General features: G+C 44.5%; 1 protein-coding gene across 2 annotated transcripts in view; it reads right to left on the reverse strand.

The window, feature by feature from the left end:
* The window catches only part of KBTBD12 (kelch repeat and BTB domain containing 12), a 66,480-nt gene continuing 53,480 nt past the window's right edge, over positions 6,319 to 19,318 (reverse strand). The window contains exons 6-7 of one of the 2 annotated variants that reach the window (XM_005669819.3): positions 8,167 to 8,349; positions 6,661 to 7,212 (exon numbers count right to left, since the gene is read on the reverse strand). In XM_005669819.3, the coding sequence (XP_005669876.1) occupies positions 8,168 to 8,349 (182 nt within the window). In that variant the 3' untranslated portion in view covers positions 6,661 to 7,212; position 8,167. Of the gene's footprint in view, positions 8,350 to 19,318 lie in introns of both variants that reach the window. The other variant, XM_013982012.2, reaches the window with a different exon arrangement.

The following is a 19,318-nucleotide window of genomic DNA, read 5'->3' on the forward strand; positions in this document are numbered from 1 at the left end:
ATCATACCACTGCAACTCAGCACTGCCTGGAGGTTACAGCCAGGGAAGCCAGGCAAGCAAAAGAAATGAGATTGGAAAGGAAGCAATGAAACTGTGTCTGCAGATGACATAACCTCGTACGCAAAAAATCCTAGGATATATATACACAAACAAAATCAACTAGAACTAGTAAATGGGTATAGCAAGGTTTCAGGCTATGAAATTAACAACCAAATTGTGTTTCTATAAATCAGAAAGAAACAACTTCTAAATTAAATTGGCCAACAATTACATTTAAAATAGCATAAAAATACTTAGGAATAAATTTAATAAATAAGTGTAAGATGCACTGAAAACTATAAGACTTCAGTGAAATAATACCTAAATAAATAGAAAGACATCTGTCTTCATGAATTAGAAGATTTAATATTGTTAAGATGACAGTATTGCTCAATTTGATCTATAGATTCAGTGTAGTCCCTGTCAACATCATAGCTGTTTTATTTGATGAAACTGACAACCCAAAATGTATATGAAAATCTGAGACCCAGAATAACCAAAACAATCTAGAAAGAGAAGAATGATGTTGGATGACTCACACTTCCACGTTCCAAAACTTACTGTAAAGCTATGGGAATCAGAGCAGTGTGGTCTTGGCATACAGACAGATACATCAGTAGAGCAGGACTGAGAACCCAGAAATAAACTCAGACATTTGGGGTCAAGTGATTTTCAGCAAGGATGCCAAGATAATTCAGTGGGGGAAATAATTTTCAATAAATGGTACTGGGACCAGTGGATGTTTGCCAGCAGAAAAATGTAATTAGACCCCTATTCATACCCTAGATAGCATTTAACTCAAAATGGATGAAAGACTTCAATGTAAGAGCTAAAACCATGGCACGGCATGTCCAGAAGGGGCGTCTCTAGAGACAGAAATCAGACTAGTGGTTGCCAGAGGGGAGGTGGGGCTTCTTTTTGTCTAATGAGTAAGAAAAGGCTTATTTCCTGTTTAGACCATACCTGTTTGTATCAGAAAATGATGAGGAGGACCCAAGTTCTGGGATTAACCGTCAAAGTTCCTTGATCCTAACATCACAATCCCAAGTGTCTTTTTACCCATCATTTCCTTCTATCCTTAGGATTTCTTTTTGGGGTGATAAAAATGTTCTAAAATTGTGGTTGTGGTGATGGTTGTACAACTCTGAAAATACTAAATCACTGAATTGTATTTATTATTTTTTTTGTCTTTTTGGGGCTGCACCCACAGCAAATGGAGGTTCCCAGGCTAGGGGTTGAATTGGAGCTGTAGCCACCAACCAACACCACAGCCACAGCGACGCCAGATCCAAGCCGAGTCTGTGACCTATACCACAGCTCATGGAAATGCCGGATCCTTAACCCACCGAGTGAGGCCAGGGATTGAACCTGCATCCTCATAGATACTAGTCAGATTTGTTTCCGCTGAGCCACGACGGGAACTCCTGAACTGTATGTTTTAAATGGGTGAACTATAATATGTGCATTATATCTCAGTATGTTATAAGCTGGGCTTGCCCATGTCTAACAGTGATCTGCTTCGCTGCTTAGCAAAGGCATTTAACAAATTTTTTTATTTTACATTGAAATATAGTTGACTTATAATGTTGTGTTTGTTTCAGGTGTATGGCAAAGTGCTTCAGTTTTATACATTCATATATCCATTCTTTTCCAGATTCTTTTACCATATAGCTTATCACAAGATATTTAGTAGAGTTCCCTGTACTATGCAGTAGGTTCTTATTAATTATTTTGTTTTTAGTAGTGTGTATACCTTACCCAAACTCTTAATTTATCTCTCCTCCTAGGCATGTTTTTCTTCATTGGAAATTCAGTCAGGGAATTCCTATGCTACCCATTTTCCTGGCCTTGGTGGGAGGTGTTTCCAGAAGCCAGGGATGCAGTTTTGGGGCTGTACCAGCCCAGCCTTGATCTCAGTCTCTGGGCCCCAAACTCTGCTATCCCAATCCTGCTCAGATGTCCTCCAGGCTGGCATCCTCATGAACAAATCCTGTGACACTGCAGGGTTCCTTCCTTGGCCCAAGGGCAATTGTAAGAGGTCAAACAAATTGACTTGCATGTTGGCCTTCCCTTGTCTTGCCCTGGCTGAGATGTTGGGATGGAGTAAAGCTGACCAGGTGGGGACTGGAAGGAGGGAAAAGACCCCCAGTGGGTGGTGGTGAGCTGAGCACTGCCGATGACAGTGCCTGGGGAGGGCAGGGCTTTGGTTAACAGCTATGGCCATATATTCTTCCCTCTACCACACACATTTGTGGGGACCAGTTCAGGCCAGGCAGCTAGGTGGGGTTGTGAGGTAACTGTGCCTGGTCACCAGGGAGCTCCTGGTTTGGGGGAGGGGGTCCACAGGCCAGTACATAGTAACCCCGGCATTGTGGGCTTTCCAGGAGGTCCCATGGGATGACTGGGGTGGCAGTGGGGACACTTCTTCCTGAGTGTTTCTCAAAGCAGGAGAGCCTGAGTAGTGGGGGGTGAACAGGGAAGTGGTGTGTGCTGGAAAATGCATAATCCCAGGCCTCCCCCAGACTTCCTGACAAGTGTGTGGGGTGGGGCTCAGGACTCCAGGTTACACACCCTTAGGTGACTTCTGTAAACCTACAGGTTTTAGTATGAAAATTGCATTTTTTTTTTATTTTCCCACTGTACTGCAAGGGGGTCAGGTTATCCTTACATGTATACATTGCAATTACAGTTTTTCCCCCACTCTTTCTTCTGTTGCAACATGAGTATCTAGACATAGTTCTCAATGCTATTCAGCAGGATCTCCTTGTAAATCTATTCTAGGTTGTGTCTGATAAGCCCAAGCTCCCGATCCCTCCCACTCCCTCCCCCTCCCATCAGGCAACCACAAGTCTCTTCTCCAAGTCCATGTTTTTCTTTTCTGAGGAGATGTTCATTTGTGCTGGATATTAGATTCCAGTTATAAGTGATATCATATGGTATTTGTCTTTGTCTTTCTGGCTCATTTCACTCAGGATGAGATTCTCTAGTTCCATCCATGTTGCTGCAAATGGCATGATGTCATCCTTTTTTATGGCTGAGTAGTATTCTATTGTGTATATATACCACCTCTTCCGAATCCAATCCTCTGTCGATGGACATTTAGGTTGTTTCCATGTCCTGGCTATTGTGAATAGTGCTGCTATGAACATGCGGGTGCATGTGTCTCTTTTAAGTAGAGCTTTGTCCGGATAGATGCCCAAGAGTGGGATTGCAGGGTCATATGGAAGTTCTATGTATAGATTTCTAAGGTATCTCCAAACTGTTCTCCATAGTGGCTGTACCAGTTTACATTCCCACCAGCAGTGCAGGAGGGTTCCCTTTTCTCCACAGCCCCTCCAGCACTTGTTATTTGTGGATTTATTAATGATGGCCATTCTGACTGGTGTGAGGTGGTATCTCATGGTAGTTTTGATTTGCATGAAAATTGCATTTTTAAAGGATGTAGAAAAAAACCCAAACAAAATCCAACAAAGGCTATACAAGAGAACATCTGACCCTTTAACGAGGACAATTGCTGACTCCCGCTCTAAAATCCACAGTTTGGGAACTACCCAGCCCACCAGTGCTCCCTTGGGTTCTAGCTGCATCTTCCGGTAGTTCAAGAAAGGCTGATTTTCCTGATGTGAGGGGAGATGCACTCATGTTGGAGAAACTTGGAGACGCCCTTGCCCCATGGACAGCTGTGCTTGACATGGAGGGGAGGAAGGTAAGGGAGCATCTTCAGTCTTGGGGTGCACCTGGCCTTGCTGGCTGCCTAGGAGGGGGTCTGCATGGATGCATGGAGGGGGCTCGGGGCAGCCTCCTATGCACTCCTGCTGTCCTGTCCCCCGAGCCAGGCCACCTCTTGGGGGCCACTTTGCCCAGTGCCTGGCCTGTCCCAGACCACCAGCCAGTTTGCTATATGACTGACCCCCTCACTTTTCTGACAGAGTTGATCTGAGTATTTTCCTAATATAGAGGAGAAAGCGCAGATTCAGACAGGGTGAGTGGCCTAGGTCACACGGCCGGTAGACGCCAATGCCAGGCTGGGTTAGACCCATGGAGTGCTGTGTGGGTCTCAACCCAAGCAGTGTTGTAAGAAATACTGTACAACAATGAAATATGTGTTAAACATAAAGGAAAGTATACTTAACAATATAACTGGTACCACGTGAGTACCAGTTATATTGGTACTTGCCAGGACAGACAGTCCTAGCGTGTACTGTACCTGGCTCCAAATCTGTGAAGCCCCTGAAACACTCGGGGGAGCTGAAGCCATCACATAGCCTCCCTTCTCTCCTAAGAGCCAGCTGAGGTCGGTGGAGTACCCAGGTTGTCATTGTTGTGTTACACACAGACACATCTCTGAGTCGTAGGCATCATACTTGTGTGTTTTAAACCTCACCCAAGCAGTGTTGCATGGAATAGGAATTCTGCTGCTTGTCTTCACTCAGTTCTGTGTTCCTGAGGTTCATCCACACAGACAGGTGTATTCTGCTTTGCTCTGCTTCACTTTGCAAGGGTTTCCATGCATGACCATGCCCAGGCTCTCATCCATTCTCCTGTCTAGGACACGGTGTTTCCTTACCATCCCCCCAATGCAGGGACCCCGCTGTAAGCATCACTGTGTGCTGGGGGGAGGAGGCCTTACCAGGTGATGCCACTGTTCTCCACGGAAGCTGCATGGGCTTGGTCAGAGTGTCCACCACAGGGTCAGCATAGCGCCCCAGGCCTGCCTCCTCTCTTGCCCTCGAGGGTGTGAAGTGGTCCCTCTTTGGCTGGACTTCTTTTCCTTGAATCCAGAGGTCAAGACCTTTTCACGGTTTATTGGCCACTCCAGGCACCCTTACTGTGAAGTGCGCTCATCTCTGTTGTCTGTTTTCCCAGCTTGTATGCTTACCCCTTTGTAGGAGGTCCTTGTCGTGGCTTCATACAACAAACATGCATGGTTCCGAAGACCGCGAAGGGCCTCGGCGAGCCAAAGTCAGGTGTTGGCAGGATATACTCCCTTTGGAGGCTCTGGGAAAGAACCCACATCCTTGGCTTTTTCAGTCTCTAGAGACTGTGAGAGGGAAAGTCTTCCCTTTGCCCGCAGGTGACTCCATTCTGCTCTAACATGGGGGGTGGGGGTGGGCACAGGGTTCCAAGAAGTAAGATGACAACATTAAGTAAACAACTTGTTTCTCTGAGAGAAGTAACCCTAACTGCTAGGGGAGCCCAGGAGACCTGGGGGGCTCCATCCATAGGGCAGGTGACCTGTGAGCTTAGGGGACGTTCCAGATACAGGAACAGCGTGTGCTGTGTCCATGGGGAAGGGTGTGGTGGGCAGCATGAGGGCAGATGGTAACAATTAGCATCCAGCAAGGAGTCCTGTGGTTGGGTCACTGAGTGAATTAGGTACATCCCCATCCCACCTGGCTCTGCACACGACCTGCGCCTCCTCATGGCAGCACAGTGCTGCAGCTCCCAGGGCTTGAAGACTTGAAAAGACTCAGCAGGAGAGCCTGTCTCTTCCCCTACTCAGCTCACAAGGAGCAAGCCCCTCCAGAGGGCTGTCTTTCTGTCCCGTTACCCTGAATGGTCACATATTGTGTCTGGCTGACCACTGGTGGAGTAGGATTGCTGCTGCAGGGTTTATCAGCAAGCCGGGAACAGGAAGCATGGGGCACAACGGAGCTGGTTGTGAGGGTTGGCAAACAGTGGGTGCCTTGACTGTACACTCCCATACTTCATCTCTCTTGGTGCGCCAGCCAGGCCCAGGTGGACAGCAGTGGCCATCAGTGGTGGCTCTCCATGGGACCCTGATGGACTTTGGTTTTGGCTGACCCATGTGCTCTTTTGGTCAAATGCCTGGCATCTCCTTCTCTGACTAAGGATGTCCTCTGTTCTGGCTGCACTGGACTTAAAGGGTACCAGGGAGCTCCCTCGAGGCCCCCTCTCCATCTGCTCTCCACCCCCACTCACCTACACTGGGCTGGGGAGCACGTTCTTAAAGGACTTCCTTGCCTGAAAGCATGTGGCTGAGGCATAAAGGCTGGACTTCTTAGGGTGCCCTTTGAGGGCTTTTGTGATTGGCCCCATCTCCTTTTCTTGGCTCTTCTAGTACTTCAGCCACCCTGGAAACAGGACCACCTCCCGCCCATTGCCCACCTCATGTGTCCTGGCCGCTGGGCCTTGCTCCTGATGACCTTGTAGATGGCCATCCTCAACTCTGGTTCCTGCCCAGGAAGTACTAACTCTCCCCCTCCTCAGAAGAAGGTTACATTGCATCACAGTACAAGAAATGAAATGAAAGCAATCTATTACTAGTGAAATTTTATTTTGTGATTCATTTGTAAAGCATTTGCTTGTTATAAAGTCAATCGGTGAGAACGATGACGCCTCCCTGATGAGCAGGAATTGAACAGGTGTGGCTGGCAGCTGCAGCTTCTCCCAGTCTCAGTGTCCAGGCCATTCTCATGTCCCGGCTCAGGGCCAAGCCCTCCTATCTCACTAGTTTTATGAGTTCTTCATGGCATGTCAGGACAGCCTCAATTAAGGTGAGAAGGGGGATGGGGAAACGTTTAAGGCTGAATCTCTAATGCTGTCCAACAACAGGAGGGCAGAACCACAAACGTGGGTCAGAGGAGCAGCATCCAGGGCTCAAAAGAAACATTGATTTATTCACTTGGGCCTGGAGAAGCTGAGGGGCTGTGGCTGTGGCTTAAGACCTATCTCAAACTCTGTGCACATTTCTCCCTGAAATCCCAACACCCAACTCCAACAACGGGTGTTCTGGACACTAGGCTTCGGAAAATGCTGATTATGAAGATAAGAATAATGAAAGTCATGGCAGCTAAAGAACATTTGCTGTTTTAGCGTCTCACAGGCACCATGCTCAATGTTTTATCACTCAGTCCTCACATCAACCCTACAGAAGACTTTTCCTTCCTATTCTGCACAGGAGGGGAACATGGTTTTAAAAGTTTATCTTGCCCAGGGTCACACATGCAGTAAGCAGCAGAGCTGGGATGAGAGCCTCAATCCTGAGCCCAGTGCATCAAGAAAAGTTCACGGCTGCCAACAAGGCCTTGCTGACCTAAGGGAACCTGGCAGCATCCACACATTCATGTGGGTGGAGCAGGTGCACCCCCATGCTGGCCACCCAAAGGCCAACACACATGCCAGGCACTGCCAAGGGCACTTGGTGCAAACCTGCAAAGAGAGAAGGGAGTCCTCTGAGTCTAGCCCATTTGGGACAACCCACCCTGGGTCTGACTGGTCCCCCTTCATGTTGGCAGAAGCAGGTTTCCACCTGGCTCCAGTTTCTGTGGACCCGCCTCCCCTGCCTGGGTTAAGAGCTGGCACTTGGTGGAGTTCCCGTCGTGGCTCAGTGCTTAATGAATCCAACTGGCATCCATGAGGATGCAGGTTCAATCTCTGGCCTTGCTCAGTGGGTTAAGGATCCAACGTGGCCGTGAGCTGTGGTGGAGGTCGCAGATGTGGCTTGGATCCCACATTGCTGTGGCTCTGGTGTAGGCCGGTGGCTACAGCTCAGGTAGAACACCTAGCCTGGGAACTCCCATGACCGGCCGTAAAAAAAAAAAAAAAAAAAGCTGGTACCTGGGGACACAGGGAGTGGCCATCACAGTCACATGGCTCTGCACTGAAGAAGAGCTGTCTCGGTCTAGGATGGTCTCCCCTTGGGAAAGTCCTAGGGAATTTACTGACCATTCCTGCTTAAAAAAGAACTTAGTGCCTGTGAAACTCTTGGGAAGTTGGTGAAGAACAGTTACCAAAATGAATTATTTGGATCCACTGTACTACCAGAAGCATAGACAGTAAGTAAAATAGATGGATGTCCCATGAGTTATTGAAATGTCAACCCTAAATTATACTTTGGGAGTGGCTATTTTCTGGTTATGCTCAACTGGACTGAAGCAGATGGCTCCGTCCTCACCTTCCAACTTGGGGGAAGATGTTCCAAAGGCTGGGTCCCTGAGGATGGATTCTGCACATCCCCGCCTCGCAGTGCCCAGCACACGCTGCTCTGCACAGGGGCATTATGCATGCAACCCACATGTCCCCAGGGACAGGTGGATGTCGTAGGCTCTCCATGCCTGGTGCCTCCTTTGCAGACACCACAGGAGGTCCCACAGTGACACTGACCTCAGTGCCCCCCACCTTCTTCTACCAAATCTGAAGGTGGGGGGATGAGGTCTCGAGGATTCATTCTGGCCACCAGGCAGACATCATAGCTGTCGTGCATGAGGACGTCAATGGCTACAACGTTCCACTGGTTCTCCCAGGGGTCCAACTCCAGGATCTCTTTGGAGATAACCTCATGGCGATCTGAAAACAGCCAGGTCAGGAGACAAAATATCACATATCACAGTGGTATTAAATTCGGAGGTTATCATCACCATTAAGCAACTTCCTCTAAAGGGTATTATGCACCAAAAATTAATGAACAAGCAAGCACAGAAAGAAAGCTACTTTACATGGAAGATACAGTGTTTGCAACATTTAAAAAAACTAAGGCCATATTACAATGTGTGTTCAGGAGTTATTCAGACATACTGACAGGGCATACTGTGATCTAAAGTTGGAGGGATGTTCCAGGGTCATGCCAACAATTTATTAAAGATGCCAGCAGGGAAGGAAACTGTCCTTATTCCTACACTTGTGAGAGGAGGTTATATGACCTTGTGTGAGTCGCTGACCTCCCTGACCTTTGTTGCCTTAAATGGAGACTGGATGCTGACACACAGCCAGGGTCCTTGGAGGAAACAGATGGCTCCCTCTAACTGGGCAATTAAAGAGTCTGCAAAAGGGACATGGAAAGGTATGGGCAGGGTGTAGGAATACTCACAAATCCCCCAGGACTAAGAATGGCCAGGACCACTGCCACCAGGAAGGCACTGGGGAAGGGTTGGGAACTGGAACGTGGGAACGGCAGCAGCATGAAGAGTGCTTCTTGGCAAGGTAGATAGGGGCAGGCAGATGTAGCTGTCCTAAGGGACCCTCCTGGCAACCCCACAAGGGTGAGGGGAGAATAAATACCCTTACTCTACCCTTTTTTCACCCAACAACTTCTGCTTTTGCCTCCACTGGCTAAACCCACCCAGAAGCCAGAGGGGAAAGGAACCTGTGGATGCAGCTCACACAGGCTGGCTTTGCAGGACACAGAGTGAGGAAGAGAAGGGATGGATGGGGTGGGAGGGCATATGGGACATTTCCAACCCAGACATCCATCATGACTTTATGAAGATTAGAGGAGATAATGTATGTAAAAATGCCCAGTGCTGGCATATAAAAGTCAATACTTGAAAACAGTCTATGTGTGCTTTTTGAAAAGAACTGGGTTTTGAGTTGTTCATATATGTTCATTAGGTTGTGTTATTTAGATCTTCTATATATTTACTGATTTTTTTATTCTTTTTCTTTTTAGGGCCGCACTGCAGCATATGGAGGTTCCCAGGCTAGGGGTCAAATCAGAGCTACAGCTTCCGGCCACAGCCACAGCCACAGCAATACCATATCCAAGCCACTTCTGGGGCCTACAGCACAGCTCATGGCAACGCTGGTTCCTTAACCTACTGAGCTTGGCCAGGGATCGAACCCACAACCTCATCGTTCCTAGTCAGATTCGTTTCCATTGTGCCAAGACAAGAACTCTTATATTTAGCTGTCAGTTACTCAGTTATGTTAAGATATCCCACTAAGATTAGGGGTTTGTCCATTTTTCCTTTTAGTTCTGTCGTTTTTTACCATACACATTTCGAGTCTGTTACTAAGTAAATATAAACTTTATCATTTATAAATTGATCATTTAAGTGACCCTCTTACTCTGGAATAAGTTCTATTAGAATTCTTTTGAGTAGTATCAAAATTAGTATTATTTTACTAATAACTAGTAAAAAATACACTTTTAAAGATGATTCTGATAATCTTTTGTCTTTTAACTGGAGCATTTAGTCCATTTACACCTAATGCAATAACTGATATATTTAGTTTAAATCTAACATCCCATTTGTAGACTGTTCTTGTCTCACTTGTACTTTCTTTTCTCCTTTAATGCTGTCTTTTGGACTGAGTGTTTTTTTTTTAATCATTCCATTTCTTTACCTCCAGTGATTCAGAAGTTATAAACCCTACTTCTATTTTTTTTTTTTGGTAGGGGGTTATCCTAGATTAAAACTTGTACACTCAAGTTATCAAGATTTGATTAACCAATACCTTGATGCTCCTCTTGGATGGCCTTAGATAATTTAATTATATTTCCTTCTCTCCAATTTATTAGCTATTGTTGACATGCATGTTCATTCTGTTAACTCCAAAAGACATTATAATTGGAGTTCCCATCATGGCTCATTGGTAACGAATCTGAATAGTATCCATGAGGATACGAGTTTGATCCCTGGCCTCACTCAGTGGGTTAAGGATCCAGTGTTGCCATGAGGTGTGGAGTATGTTGCATACTCGGCTTGGTTCTGCTGTGGCTGTGGCTGTGGTGTAGGCAGGCAGCTACAGCTCCAATTAGACCCCTAGCCTTGGAACCTCGGTATGCCGCAGATGTGGCCCTATAAAAGCAAAAAAAAAAGAAAAGACATTATTATTGTTGTATGATGACTTGTAAGATAACTGTTCATAGAATTACCACATACTTACACTTGCATTACTCTTCATTCTTTCTTGCATCTTAGACTTTTTTTTTCATCTGGGATAATTTTTCTTATGCCTGAAGTACATACTTTAGAGAAGGTCTTCTTATGGCGAACTCTTTCAGCTTTTGTTTGCCTGAAAATGCTTTTTTTTAAAAAAACCCTGAATTTCCTGAAAGACTATTTCCAAAAATCTGTCACTGCTGATACTGTGTTCTCCCTGTCCTGGCCACTTTGAGATGCTATGTTGTACCATCTGTGGGTCAGGCACTGGTATTCTCCCTGTTTTCACACTAGGGTTAAGACCTAGAGGGATTATGTGACCTGCCTAGAGGCACACGGTAAGAACTGGCAGCCTGGAGTTCCCAGCCACATCTGTCATCCTCAACACCTGTTTCTGAGACCACTGAGCTCCACGGAATGTAGGACATGATGTGGCTGTGTTTTCCGCAGCTTGCTGAGGAAGCCAGGAGCCTCTGCAGGACCTAAAGCTTATATGATTTGGGAGGCCCTCTTTAAGGAAAATGTCACAAAATTAGGTATGGATGTGAATATTTACTTTTTCCATCTCTACTGAGTCATAAAGGATAGATAAACACTGTATCTATGAGGAGTTCTTGCCACAGTCCAGTTGGTTAAGAATCCAAGTGCAGCAGCTCAGGTAGCAGTGGAGCATAGGTTCAATCCCTGGGCTGATGCAGTGGGTTAAAGATCTGGTGTTGCTGCAGCTGTGGTATAAGTCACAGCTATGGCTTAGATAGCTTAGTCTCTGGCTAGGGTACTTCCATATGCTATGGGTGTGGCCATAAAATTTTAAAAATATTGTATCTATGTAAGATATACAATGTGATCATTGATATGTGCACACACTGTGAAATGATCATCACAACCAAGCTAATTCACAATCCATCACCTCACATATTGTGTGGGGTGGGGGTGGGTGGTGGATGAGTGGTAAGAACACTTAGCAACTTTCTGTGAAGAAGGAAATATTTGTAATCCACAGTGTCCAATACAGTAACCACTAGACACATGTAGTATTGAGTAATATAGCTAGTGAGACTGAGGAACTCATTTTTAACTTTTATTTAATTGTAATTAGCTTAACTTTTATAGACACAAAACTCAAAATCTTTTTTTCCTGTAGTTTTGTAAAAAAATCTTTTCCACCTATCACTTTCTGAGAAAGTTCATGCAGTTCTTGTGGTTGTATCGTCTTGTGATCTGTATAGTTTCTGTTTTATATATCTCAAAGTTGTGCTGAGGGATCATGCCTGTTGAATCAGAGTTCCTGGTAGCACTGGTAGACACTCACTTGGCTGGGTTTCGCACAGTGGGGATTTACCGGAAGGAAGCTGGCCCACCAGCTTGGGAGAAGCTGGAAGGGGTGGGGTGGCCCAGGCAGGCCAGGTGCTATCACTGCATTTTCACACTGTGGCCAACTGGCAGGTGCTAGTGCAGGGAATTGCCATTCCCACCAGTGTCCTGGCTATGAGGGGTGGAGGGGTCTGACCCTGGGCCGTCCGTCAAAGGAGAGATGTCCAGTGTGGCCATTCTTCTTTGTGCCTGTCCTCCTAACCAGGTGAAGTAGCTTCTCTAGTTCTTTTTCTGTTGTTGTGTTGGAATGTCTTTTACCACTGCCACACTTGTGTTTTGTTACGTTTCGTCTTAGCTGAATGAAGTGTCCTTACTCAAATTAAAGCAGGCTGGAGCCTTGTAAAACTTCAGAATAGACAGAATTTTCTTTATTAATTTTGTTTACTTTTCTTCATTTCAGTGTTTATTAGGGAGACATATTTTTAAACTATGTGTATGCACATTACCATCTGTCCTTGAAATCTCTAATTTACATGGAATGAAAATTACCGCATTAGTGGCAAAGAAGTAGAGAAGGTAATGAGTGAGCTTTCTTGACTGTGAAAGGCAGCAGGCACTGGGTCACAGCTTCTTGTGTGGCTGGAGGCCTGAGCCTCAGGAAGGATGCACCCCAGTCAGGGCTCTTGCCCAGGAGCACAAGCTTGCCATTGCTGTAGGCCCTTCTGCTGCTCTCCCATTTCCACCCTAACAGAGCTCAAAGATCAAGAAACAACAGTTAGCCCGTATATCTATCTCTCTGTGTGAGCTTGGATTCCTGAAATGTTATCATACTAACTCGGAAGAGAAACTGGAGGCTGAATTCAGTGTCAGCTCATTTCAATTTGGTTAATTATCCAAAAATAGACACACTTAACACAAGAGCATCTTACTCATTAAAGGAGTCAGGACACTCCCTGCCCCAGCCTGCTACCTCCAGTAGTCAGCATCTGAAAACATTATTTTATATGGAGTAAATTAAGAATCTGAATGATTATTTGAGGTAAATGATATCATTAAAGGCATTCCATGAATGTGGCAGACTGCCTCTGTGGTACCCTGCCTGCTTTAGGGGTGCTTTTTGTTGGAGGTCCTTCAGTGGAAAAATTTGAAAAGCACCACTTTAGTCTAAATTTCATTCTTCAATTCAATGATACTATCAGAGAACTGAAAACTTAGGATGTTTTTTAGTCCCTTATAGAACTGTTTTTTTCTGACTTGCTCTTTGGTGAAATGCTGACTTGCACGTTATTGATTATAGAAATATTACTGAAGGCATTTGCCACTGTCCCATACAAGGCTACAGGGAGAGGTTTTTCCACATTTAAAAATATGCCCCTCTAAAATGTAAAATGGTACAATCACATGGAAAACAGGATGGAGGTTCCTCAGAAAACTAAGTATAGGACTACCATATGATCCAACAATCCTGCTCCTGGACATATATTCGGACAAAACTATAACTCAAAAAGATCCACATACCTGTGTTCATTGAAGCACTATTTACAATAGTCACGACATGAAAACAACCTAAATGTCTATCAAAAGGTGAATGGTTCATCAACTGTAACAAATGTACCACTCTGGTGGCAATGTTGACAATGAAGGGGGCTATGCCTGCGTAGGAGCAAGGGATACTTACATTATAGAGCATGCTCTCAATTAAAAAAAAAAAGGTGAATGGATTAAGAAGATATGGTACATATGTACAATGGAATACCACTCAACCATAAAAAAGAACAAAATAATGCCATTTGCAGCAACACTGATGCAACCAGAGATGGTCATACTAGGTGAAGTAAGTCAGAAAGAGAAAGACAAATACCATATCATATCATTTACACGTGGAATCTAAAATATGGCACAAATGAACCTATCTACGGAACAGAAACTGACTCACAGATATAGAGAACGGACTTGTGGTTGCTGAGGAGGAGTGGGAAGGGAGTGGGATAGACAGAGTTTAGGCTTTGTTGATGCAAACTATTACATTTAGAATGTATTAGCAATGAGGTCCTACTGTACAGCACAGGGAACTATATCCAATCTCCTGGGATAGACCATGATGGACGATAATATAAGAAAGTAAAAATATATATGTATGACTGGACAACTTTGCTGTACAGCAGAAATTGGCACAACACTGTAAGTCAACTATACTTTTAATTTTAAAAACATTAAAAAAAAAAAGAGATGTGCCCCTCTAGCAGTGGTTTGCCCCCTCTGAGGACACTGCAGATCTGTAGTGGGACAGGAGCCCTTTCTGCTCTGGCCTCCAGTGGGACCAGAGATGAACTGGTGGGCCACATACAACCAGTACATCAGAGCATTGGGCGGCTTTACCTCCCCCACAATGTCTTGCTTGATTTTACTTCTCCTTTATCCCGTTTTCTCATTTACCTTAATTTCTTGTTGTGTTGTCTGCATCTCTGTAAACCATCTCAAGTTCCACTTCACTTTGAATGACATGGGAGTAAATCACTGACTGGCAGGCTGACTTGGCTGGTTCAGCTGGTTGGCTTTGCCCTCAGGTGGGGGTGTCACCTATCCCCTCTAGTGGAGAAGGAGCCACCAGTCAGAAAAGGGGTAATTTAACTACCCCCTGACACTCAACCTGAGTGTCACAAAGAGGCATGACCTCTGCTGGTGGAGGAAGCCAAGAAGGGGCCCAAACCAAAATCGAAACCAGACGAATGTCTGAGTACCAGAAACAGGTGGGGGCTGGAGGTGGGGGTTCCTTTACAGCCCCCTGTAGGACATCAGCATATTATAAAACAGCATGGCACAGTAGCAGTCTTTCACTGTCCAGAAATGCAATTAGTTAATCAGAGATTTTATATTTCCTCCAAGTTGAAGGAATAGGTGTATAACCCCCCCCTTTTTTTTGCTTTTTAGGGCTGCACCGGCATATGGAGGTTCCCAGGCCAGGGGTCCAACCAGAGCTATAGCTGCCAGCCACAGCCACAGCCACAGCCACAGCAACGGGGGATCAAGCCGCTTCTGCAACTGCAACCTACACCACAGCTCACGGCAATGCTGGATCCTTAACCCACTGGCAGAGGCCAGGGATCGTACCCTCAACCTCATGGTTCCTAGTTAGATTCGTTTCTTTTGTGCCATGACGGGAATTCTGAAACCCACTTTTTTTTTTTTTTTTTTTTTATCTTTTTGCTATTTCTTTGGGCCGCTCCTGCGGCATATGGAGGTTCCCAGGCTAGGGGTCAAATCGGAGCTGTAGCCACCGGCCTACACCAGAGCCACAGCAACGCGGGATCCGAGCCGCGTCTGCAACCTACACCACAGCTCACGGCAACGCCGGATCGTTAACCCACTGAGCAAGGGCAGGGACCGAACCCGCAACCTCATGGTTCCCAGTCGGATTCGTTAACCACTGCGCCATGACGGGAACTCCTGAAACCAACTTTTGATCAAGGAGAAATTGCATCCCTTGACTGTAAACAAACTTCTAATGAGTATTCTGGGCTTATTTATAAGAAATGCAGAATGTGTTTTATTCTTAAAGTTATCTAGGAGTTAAAATAGGAAATGGTTCTTTCAAGAAAACTAGTTTATTTTCTTTTCCTTAAGAGAAAACTTTTTTTTTTTTAAGGTTAAGCTTTCTCTAAGTACAAGTGGAAGGTCTATGTGATGAAATGATCTGATAAAGACCACAGTATTTCATGTAAATATCAATATGATAGCATTTAGTGCTACTATTTTATTTCTTTGATTTTTGCTCCTCTGTTTCTCCTTTCCTTTTTGGATTATTCAAATATTTCAAATATTCCATTTAAACTTATAGGAGTTTTTAACTATATTTCTTTGTGTAGTTATTTTTGGCAGTTGTTCTTAGGATTACAGTAACTTTTTGGCATTTATTTATTTAAATTTTAATTTTTTATTACTCAATGAATTTATTACATTTATAGTTGTACAATGATTATCATAATCCAATTTTATAGGATTAGGATTACAGTAACTTTAAACAGACTATTTGCATTTATACTTCACCTCAGTTGGGTGCAAGAACACCCATCCCCCCAAAATCTGGTCTCTCAGCTTGCCTACCCCCTTTATGTTTAATTGTCATCACAAGAGAAGATGGCCCTCTCTGTGTAACAATAACACCTATTAGACAACGTTAAATTTTTTGTCTGTCAACTGCCATTCATACGCTAAAGAACTGAGGAGAAAAAAAAAATGTTCACTGTATTTATCCAGGTAAGACACCATTTCCCTTTCTCTTCCTGGATTCCTGAGGTTCCAAGTTTCTCTGTGATACCACTTGCCTTCCAGTTGAAGAATTTTCTGTAACTTTCTTTTTTTAGAGCAGGTCTGCAGGCAGTACATTTTCTTAACTTTTCTGAGATTGTCTGATCTTAATTTTGCCTTCACTTTGGAAGGATATTTTTGCTGGATGTGTTATTCCTGAGAGCTGGTTTTTTCAGGACTTAGATTTTGTTCCATTGTCTGCTGGTCTCTTTGATTTGAGAAACCCACAGTCATTCTAATATAACTTTTTCTCCTATGTTATCTCTGTTTTTTCTCTGGCTGTGAAAGATTTTCTTTTTTATTTTTATTTTTCATTTTTGGCTGCCTTATGGGATATGGAGCTCCTGGGCCAGGGATCAGATCTGAGCTGCAGTAGTGACTTAAGTCACAGCTGCAGCAACACTGGATTGTTAACCCACTGTGCTGGCTGGGAATTGAACCTACAATCCACTGCTCCTGAGATGCTGCCAACTCCATTGGGACACGGTGGGAACTCCTATTTTTAGTTTTAAAAGTTTGATTATGATGTGTCTGAGTGTGGGTTTTTCAGGTTCATTCCATTTTCCATTTGCTGAGCCCTCTGGAAGCAACCCCTCCTGGTGGACCTACAAGGATTGGGGGCACACCTGAGCGAGAGGACACAGTGGGGTGGGGGTAGGGCACTGGAGAGGGGTCTTTGGCATTGGGTTCATCACAGTTTTCACCAGGAGGCAGCTGTCGAGACCCACGTGGTCGTGGAAAGGCAGGATTTCTGTGTGCCAAGCATGGGCGCAGAACCTTCTTGGAGTCCCTAAGGCTCTCGTGGAGGCTTTCATGAGTTGGAATAGGTTCCTGACACTAGATGTCTTCTCTCTCTGTCCCTGGAATGAGCCGTTTCACCCACTTTCCCTCAAAGGAGCAGCCCCCACTCTCTCTCCTTGTGGGCAGTGTGGCTGACTTCCCCTCATTAGTGTCCAAACACAAAAGCTGAGTACTCAGGGGGCGAGAAGGGAAGAGCTCCTTTTTCTTTAATAACAACGTTATTGATATGTAAGCCATATGCCATAAAATTCATCCTTTAAAAAGTGAATATTTAAAAGTGAATAATTAAGTGGTTTTTAGTGTATTCACAGGATTGTGCAACCACTACCATCATCTAATTTTATGTATGTATGTATGTATTTTTACGGCTGCACCTGTAGCATTTGGAGGTTCCCAGGCTAGGGGTTGAATCAGAGCTGTAGCCGCTGGCCTATGCCACAGCCACAGCAACACCACATCCGAGCCGCCTCTGTGAGCTATGTCACGGTTCATGGCAATGCTGGATCCTTAACCCACTGAGGGAGGCCAGAGATTGAACCCACAACCCTTCATGGTTCCTAGTCAGATTCATTTCTGCTGAGCCACGACGGGAACTCCACTACCATCTAATTTTAGAACTTTTTTGTCATCCCCCAAAGAACTGTCACATCCATTCACACTTCCCCCAGACCCTGACAACCACTATCTCTACGCATTTGCCTTTTCTGGACATTTCATATAAATGGCATCATATGGAGTCTTCTGTGACTGCCATCTTTTACTGACCATAACATTTTCAAGGTTTGTTTATGCTGCAGCCTATGTCGACACTTCTTTCCTTTTTATTGCCAAGAAATATTCCACTGCATGGGTGGACCACTTTGTATTTACCCATTCATTAGCTGATAGACACTTAGGTTGTTTCTACACTTTGGCTATTACAAATACTGCTGCTCTGAACACTCATCTACAAGTTTTTGTGTGGACACATATTTTCAGTTCTCTTGGTTATATGCTGTGGCCAATCATGACTCTATGTTTAACCTTCTGAGGAACCGCCAGACTGTTTTCCATAGCAGCCACACCATATGAGGTTCTAATTTCTCCAGTCCTTATCAACATTTGTCATGTATTTTTTAAATTATAGTCATCCTAGTGGGTTTAAAGTGTTATCTCATTATGATTTTGATCTCCATTTTGCTGATAGTTGATGATGTGGGCACTTGGCCATTTGTTTAAATTCACTGGACAAATATCTATTCAGTTCTTTGTCAATTTTTTAAAATGGGTTATTTTTCTTTTTATTATTGAATTGTAAGAGTTCCTAATATATTCTAGGTACTAGTTTCTTTTTCTTTTTCATTTTCTTTCTTGGCAACACCGTGGCATATGGAAGTTCTCAGGCCAGGGATTGAATCCGAGCCGCATCTGTGACCAACACCATGGCTACGGCAATGCCAGATCCTTTAACCTACTTCTTGGGGCCAGGGATCGAACCCGAATCTCTACAGCGACCCGAGCCACAACAATCAGATTCCTAACCCACTGTGCCACAGCAGAAACTTCCAAGTTTCCTATTAGATATATGATTTGAAAATATTTTCCCCCATCCTGTGAGCTGTATTTTCATTTTCTTTTTTTTTCTTTTTTGGTTGCCCAGTGGCATATGGAGTTCCCAGGCTAGGGATCAGATCCTGAGCTTCAATTGCAGCCTTCAACACAGCTGTAGCAACACCAGATCCTTAACCCACTGTGCTGGTCCAGGTATCTAACCTGTGTCCCAGCACCCCAGAGATGCTGCTGATCCTCTTGTGCCACAGTGGGAACCCCTGTATTTTCATTTTCTTGATGGTGCCCTTTGAAGCATAAATGCTATAAAATTTGATATATAGTTTATCTATTTTTTTTCTTATTTGTGCTTTAGGTTTATCTAAGAAGTCATTGCCTAATTCAGAATCACAAAGATTTATGCTTATGTTTTCTTCTAAGAGTTTTACAGTCTTAGCTCTTGTGTTTAGGTTTTTGAGTTCATTTTTATAAATGTATGAGGTCCAAAAGTCATTCATTTGCATGTGGATATCCAACTGTTCCTGCACCATTTGTTGAAAAAGGGATTCTTTCCCCCACTGAATTGTCTTGGCAGTCATATTGAAAGGCAATTAACTATAACTCTAAGGAATTATTTCTGAACTCTTATGTATGTTCCATTGCTCTGTGTGTCTGTTACTGTGTCCCCCGACACAGCCTTGGTT

This window comes from Sus scrofa, chromosome 13 (genome assembly GCF_000003025.6).
Source record: "Sus scrofa isolate TJ Tabasco breed Duroc chromosome 13, Sscrofa11.1, whole genome shotgun sequence".
Lineage (NCBI taxonomy): Eukaryota > Metazoa > Chordata > Mammalia > Artiodactyla > Suidae > Sus > Sus scrofa.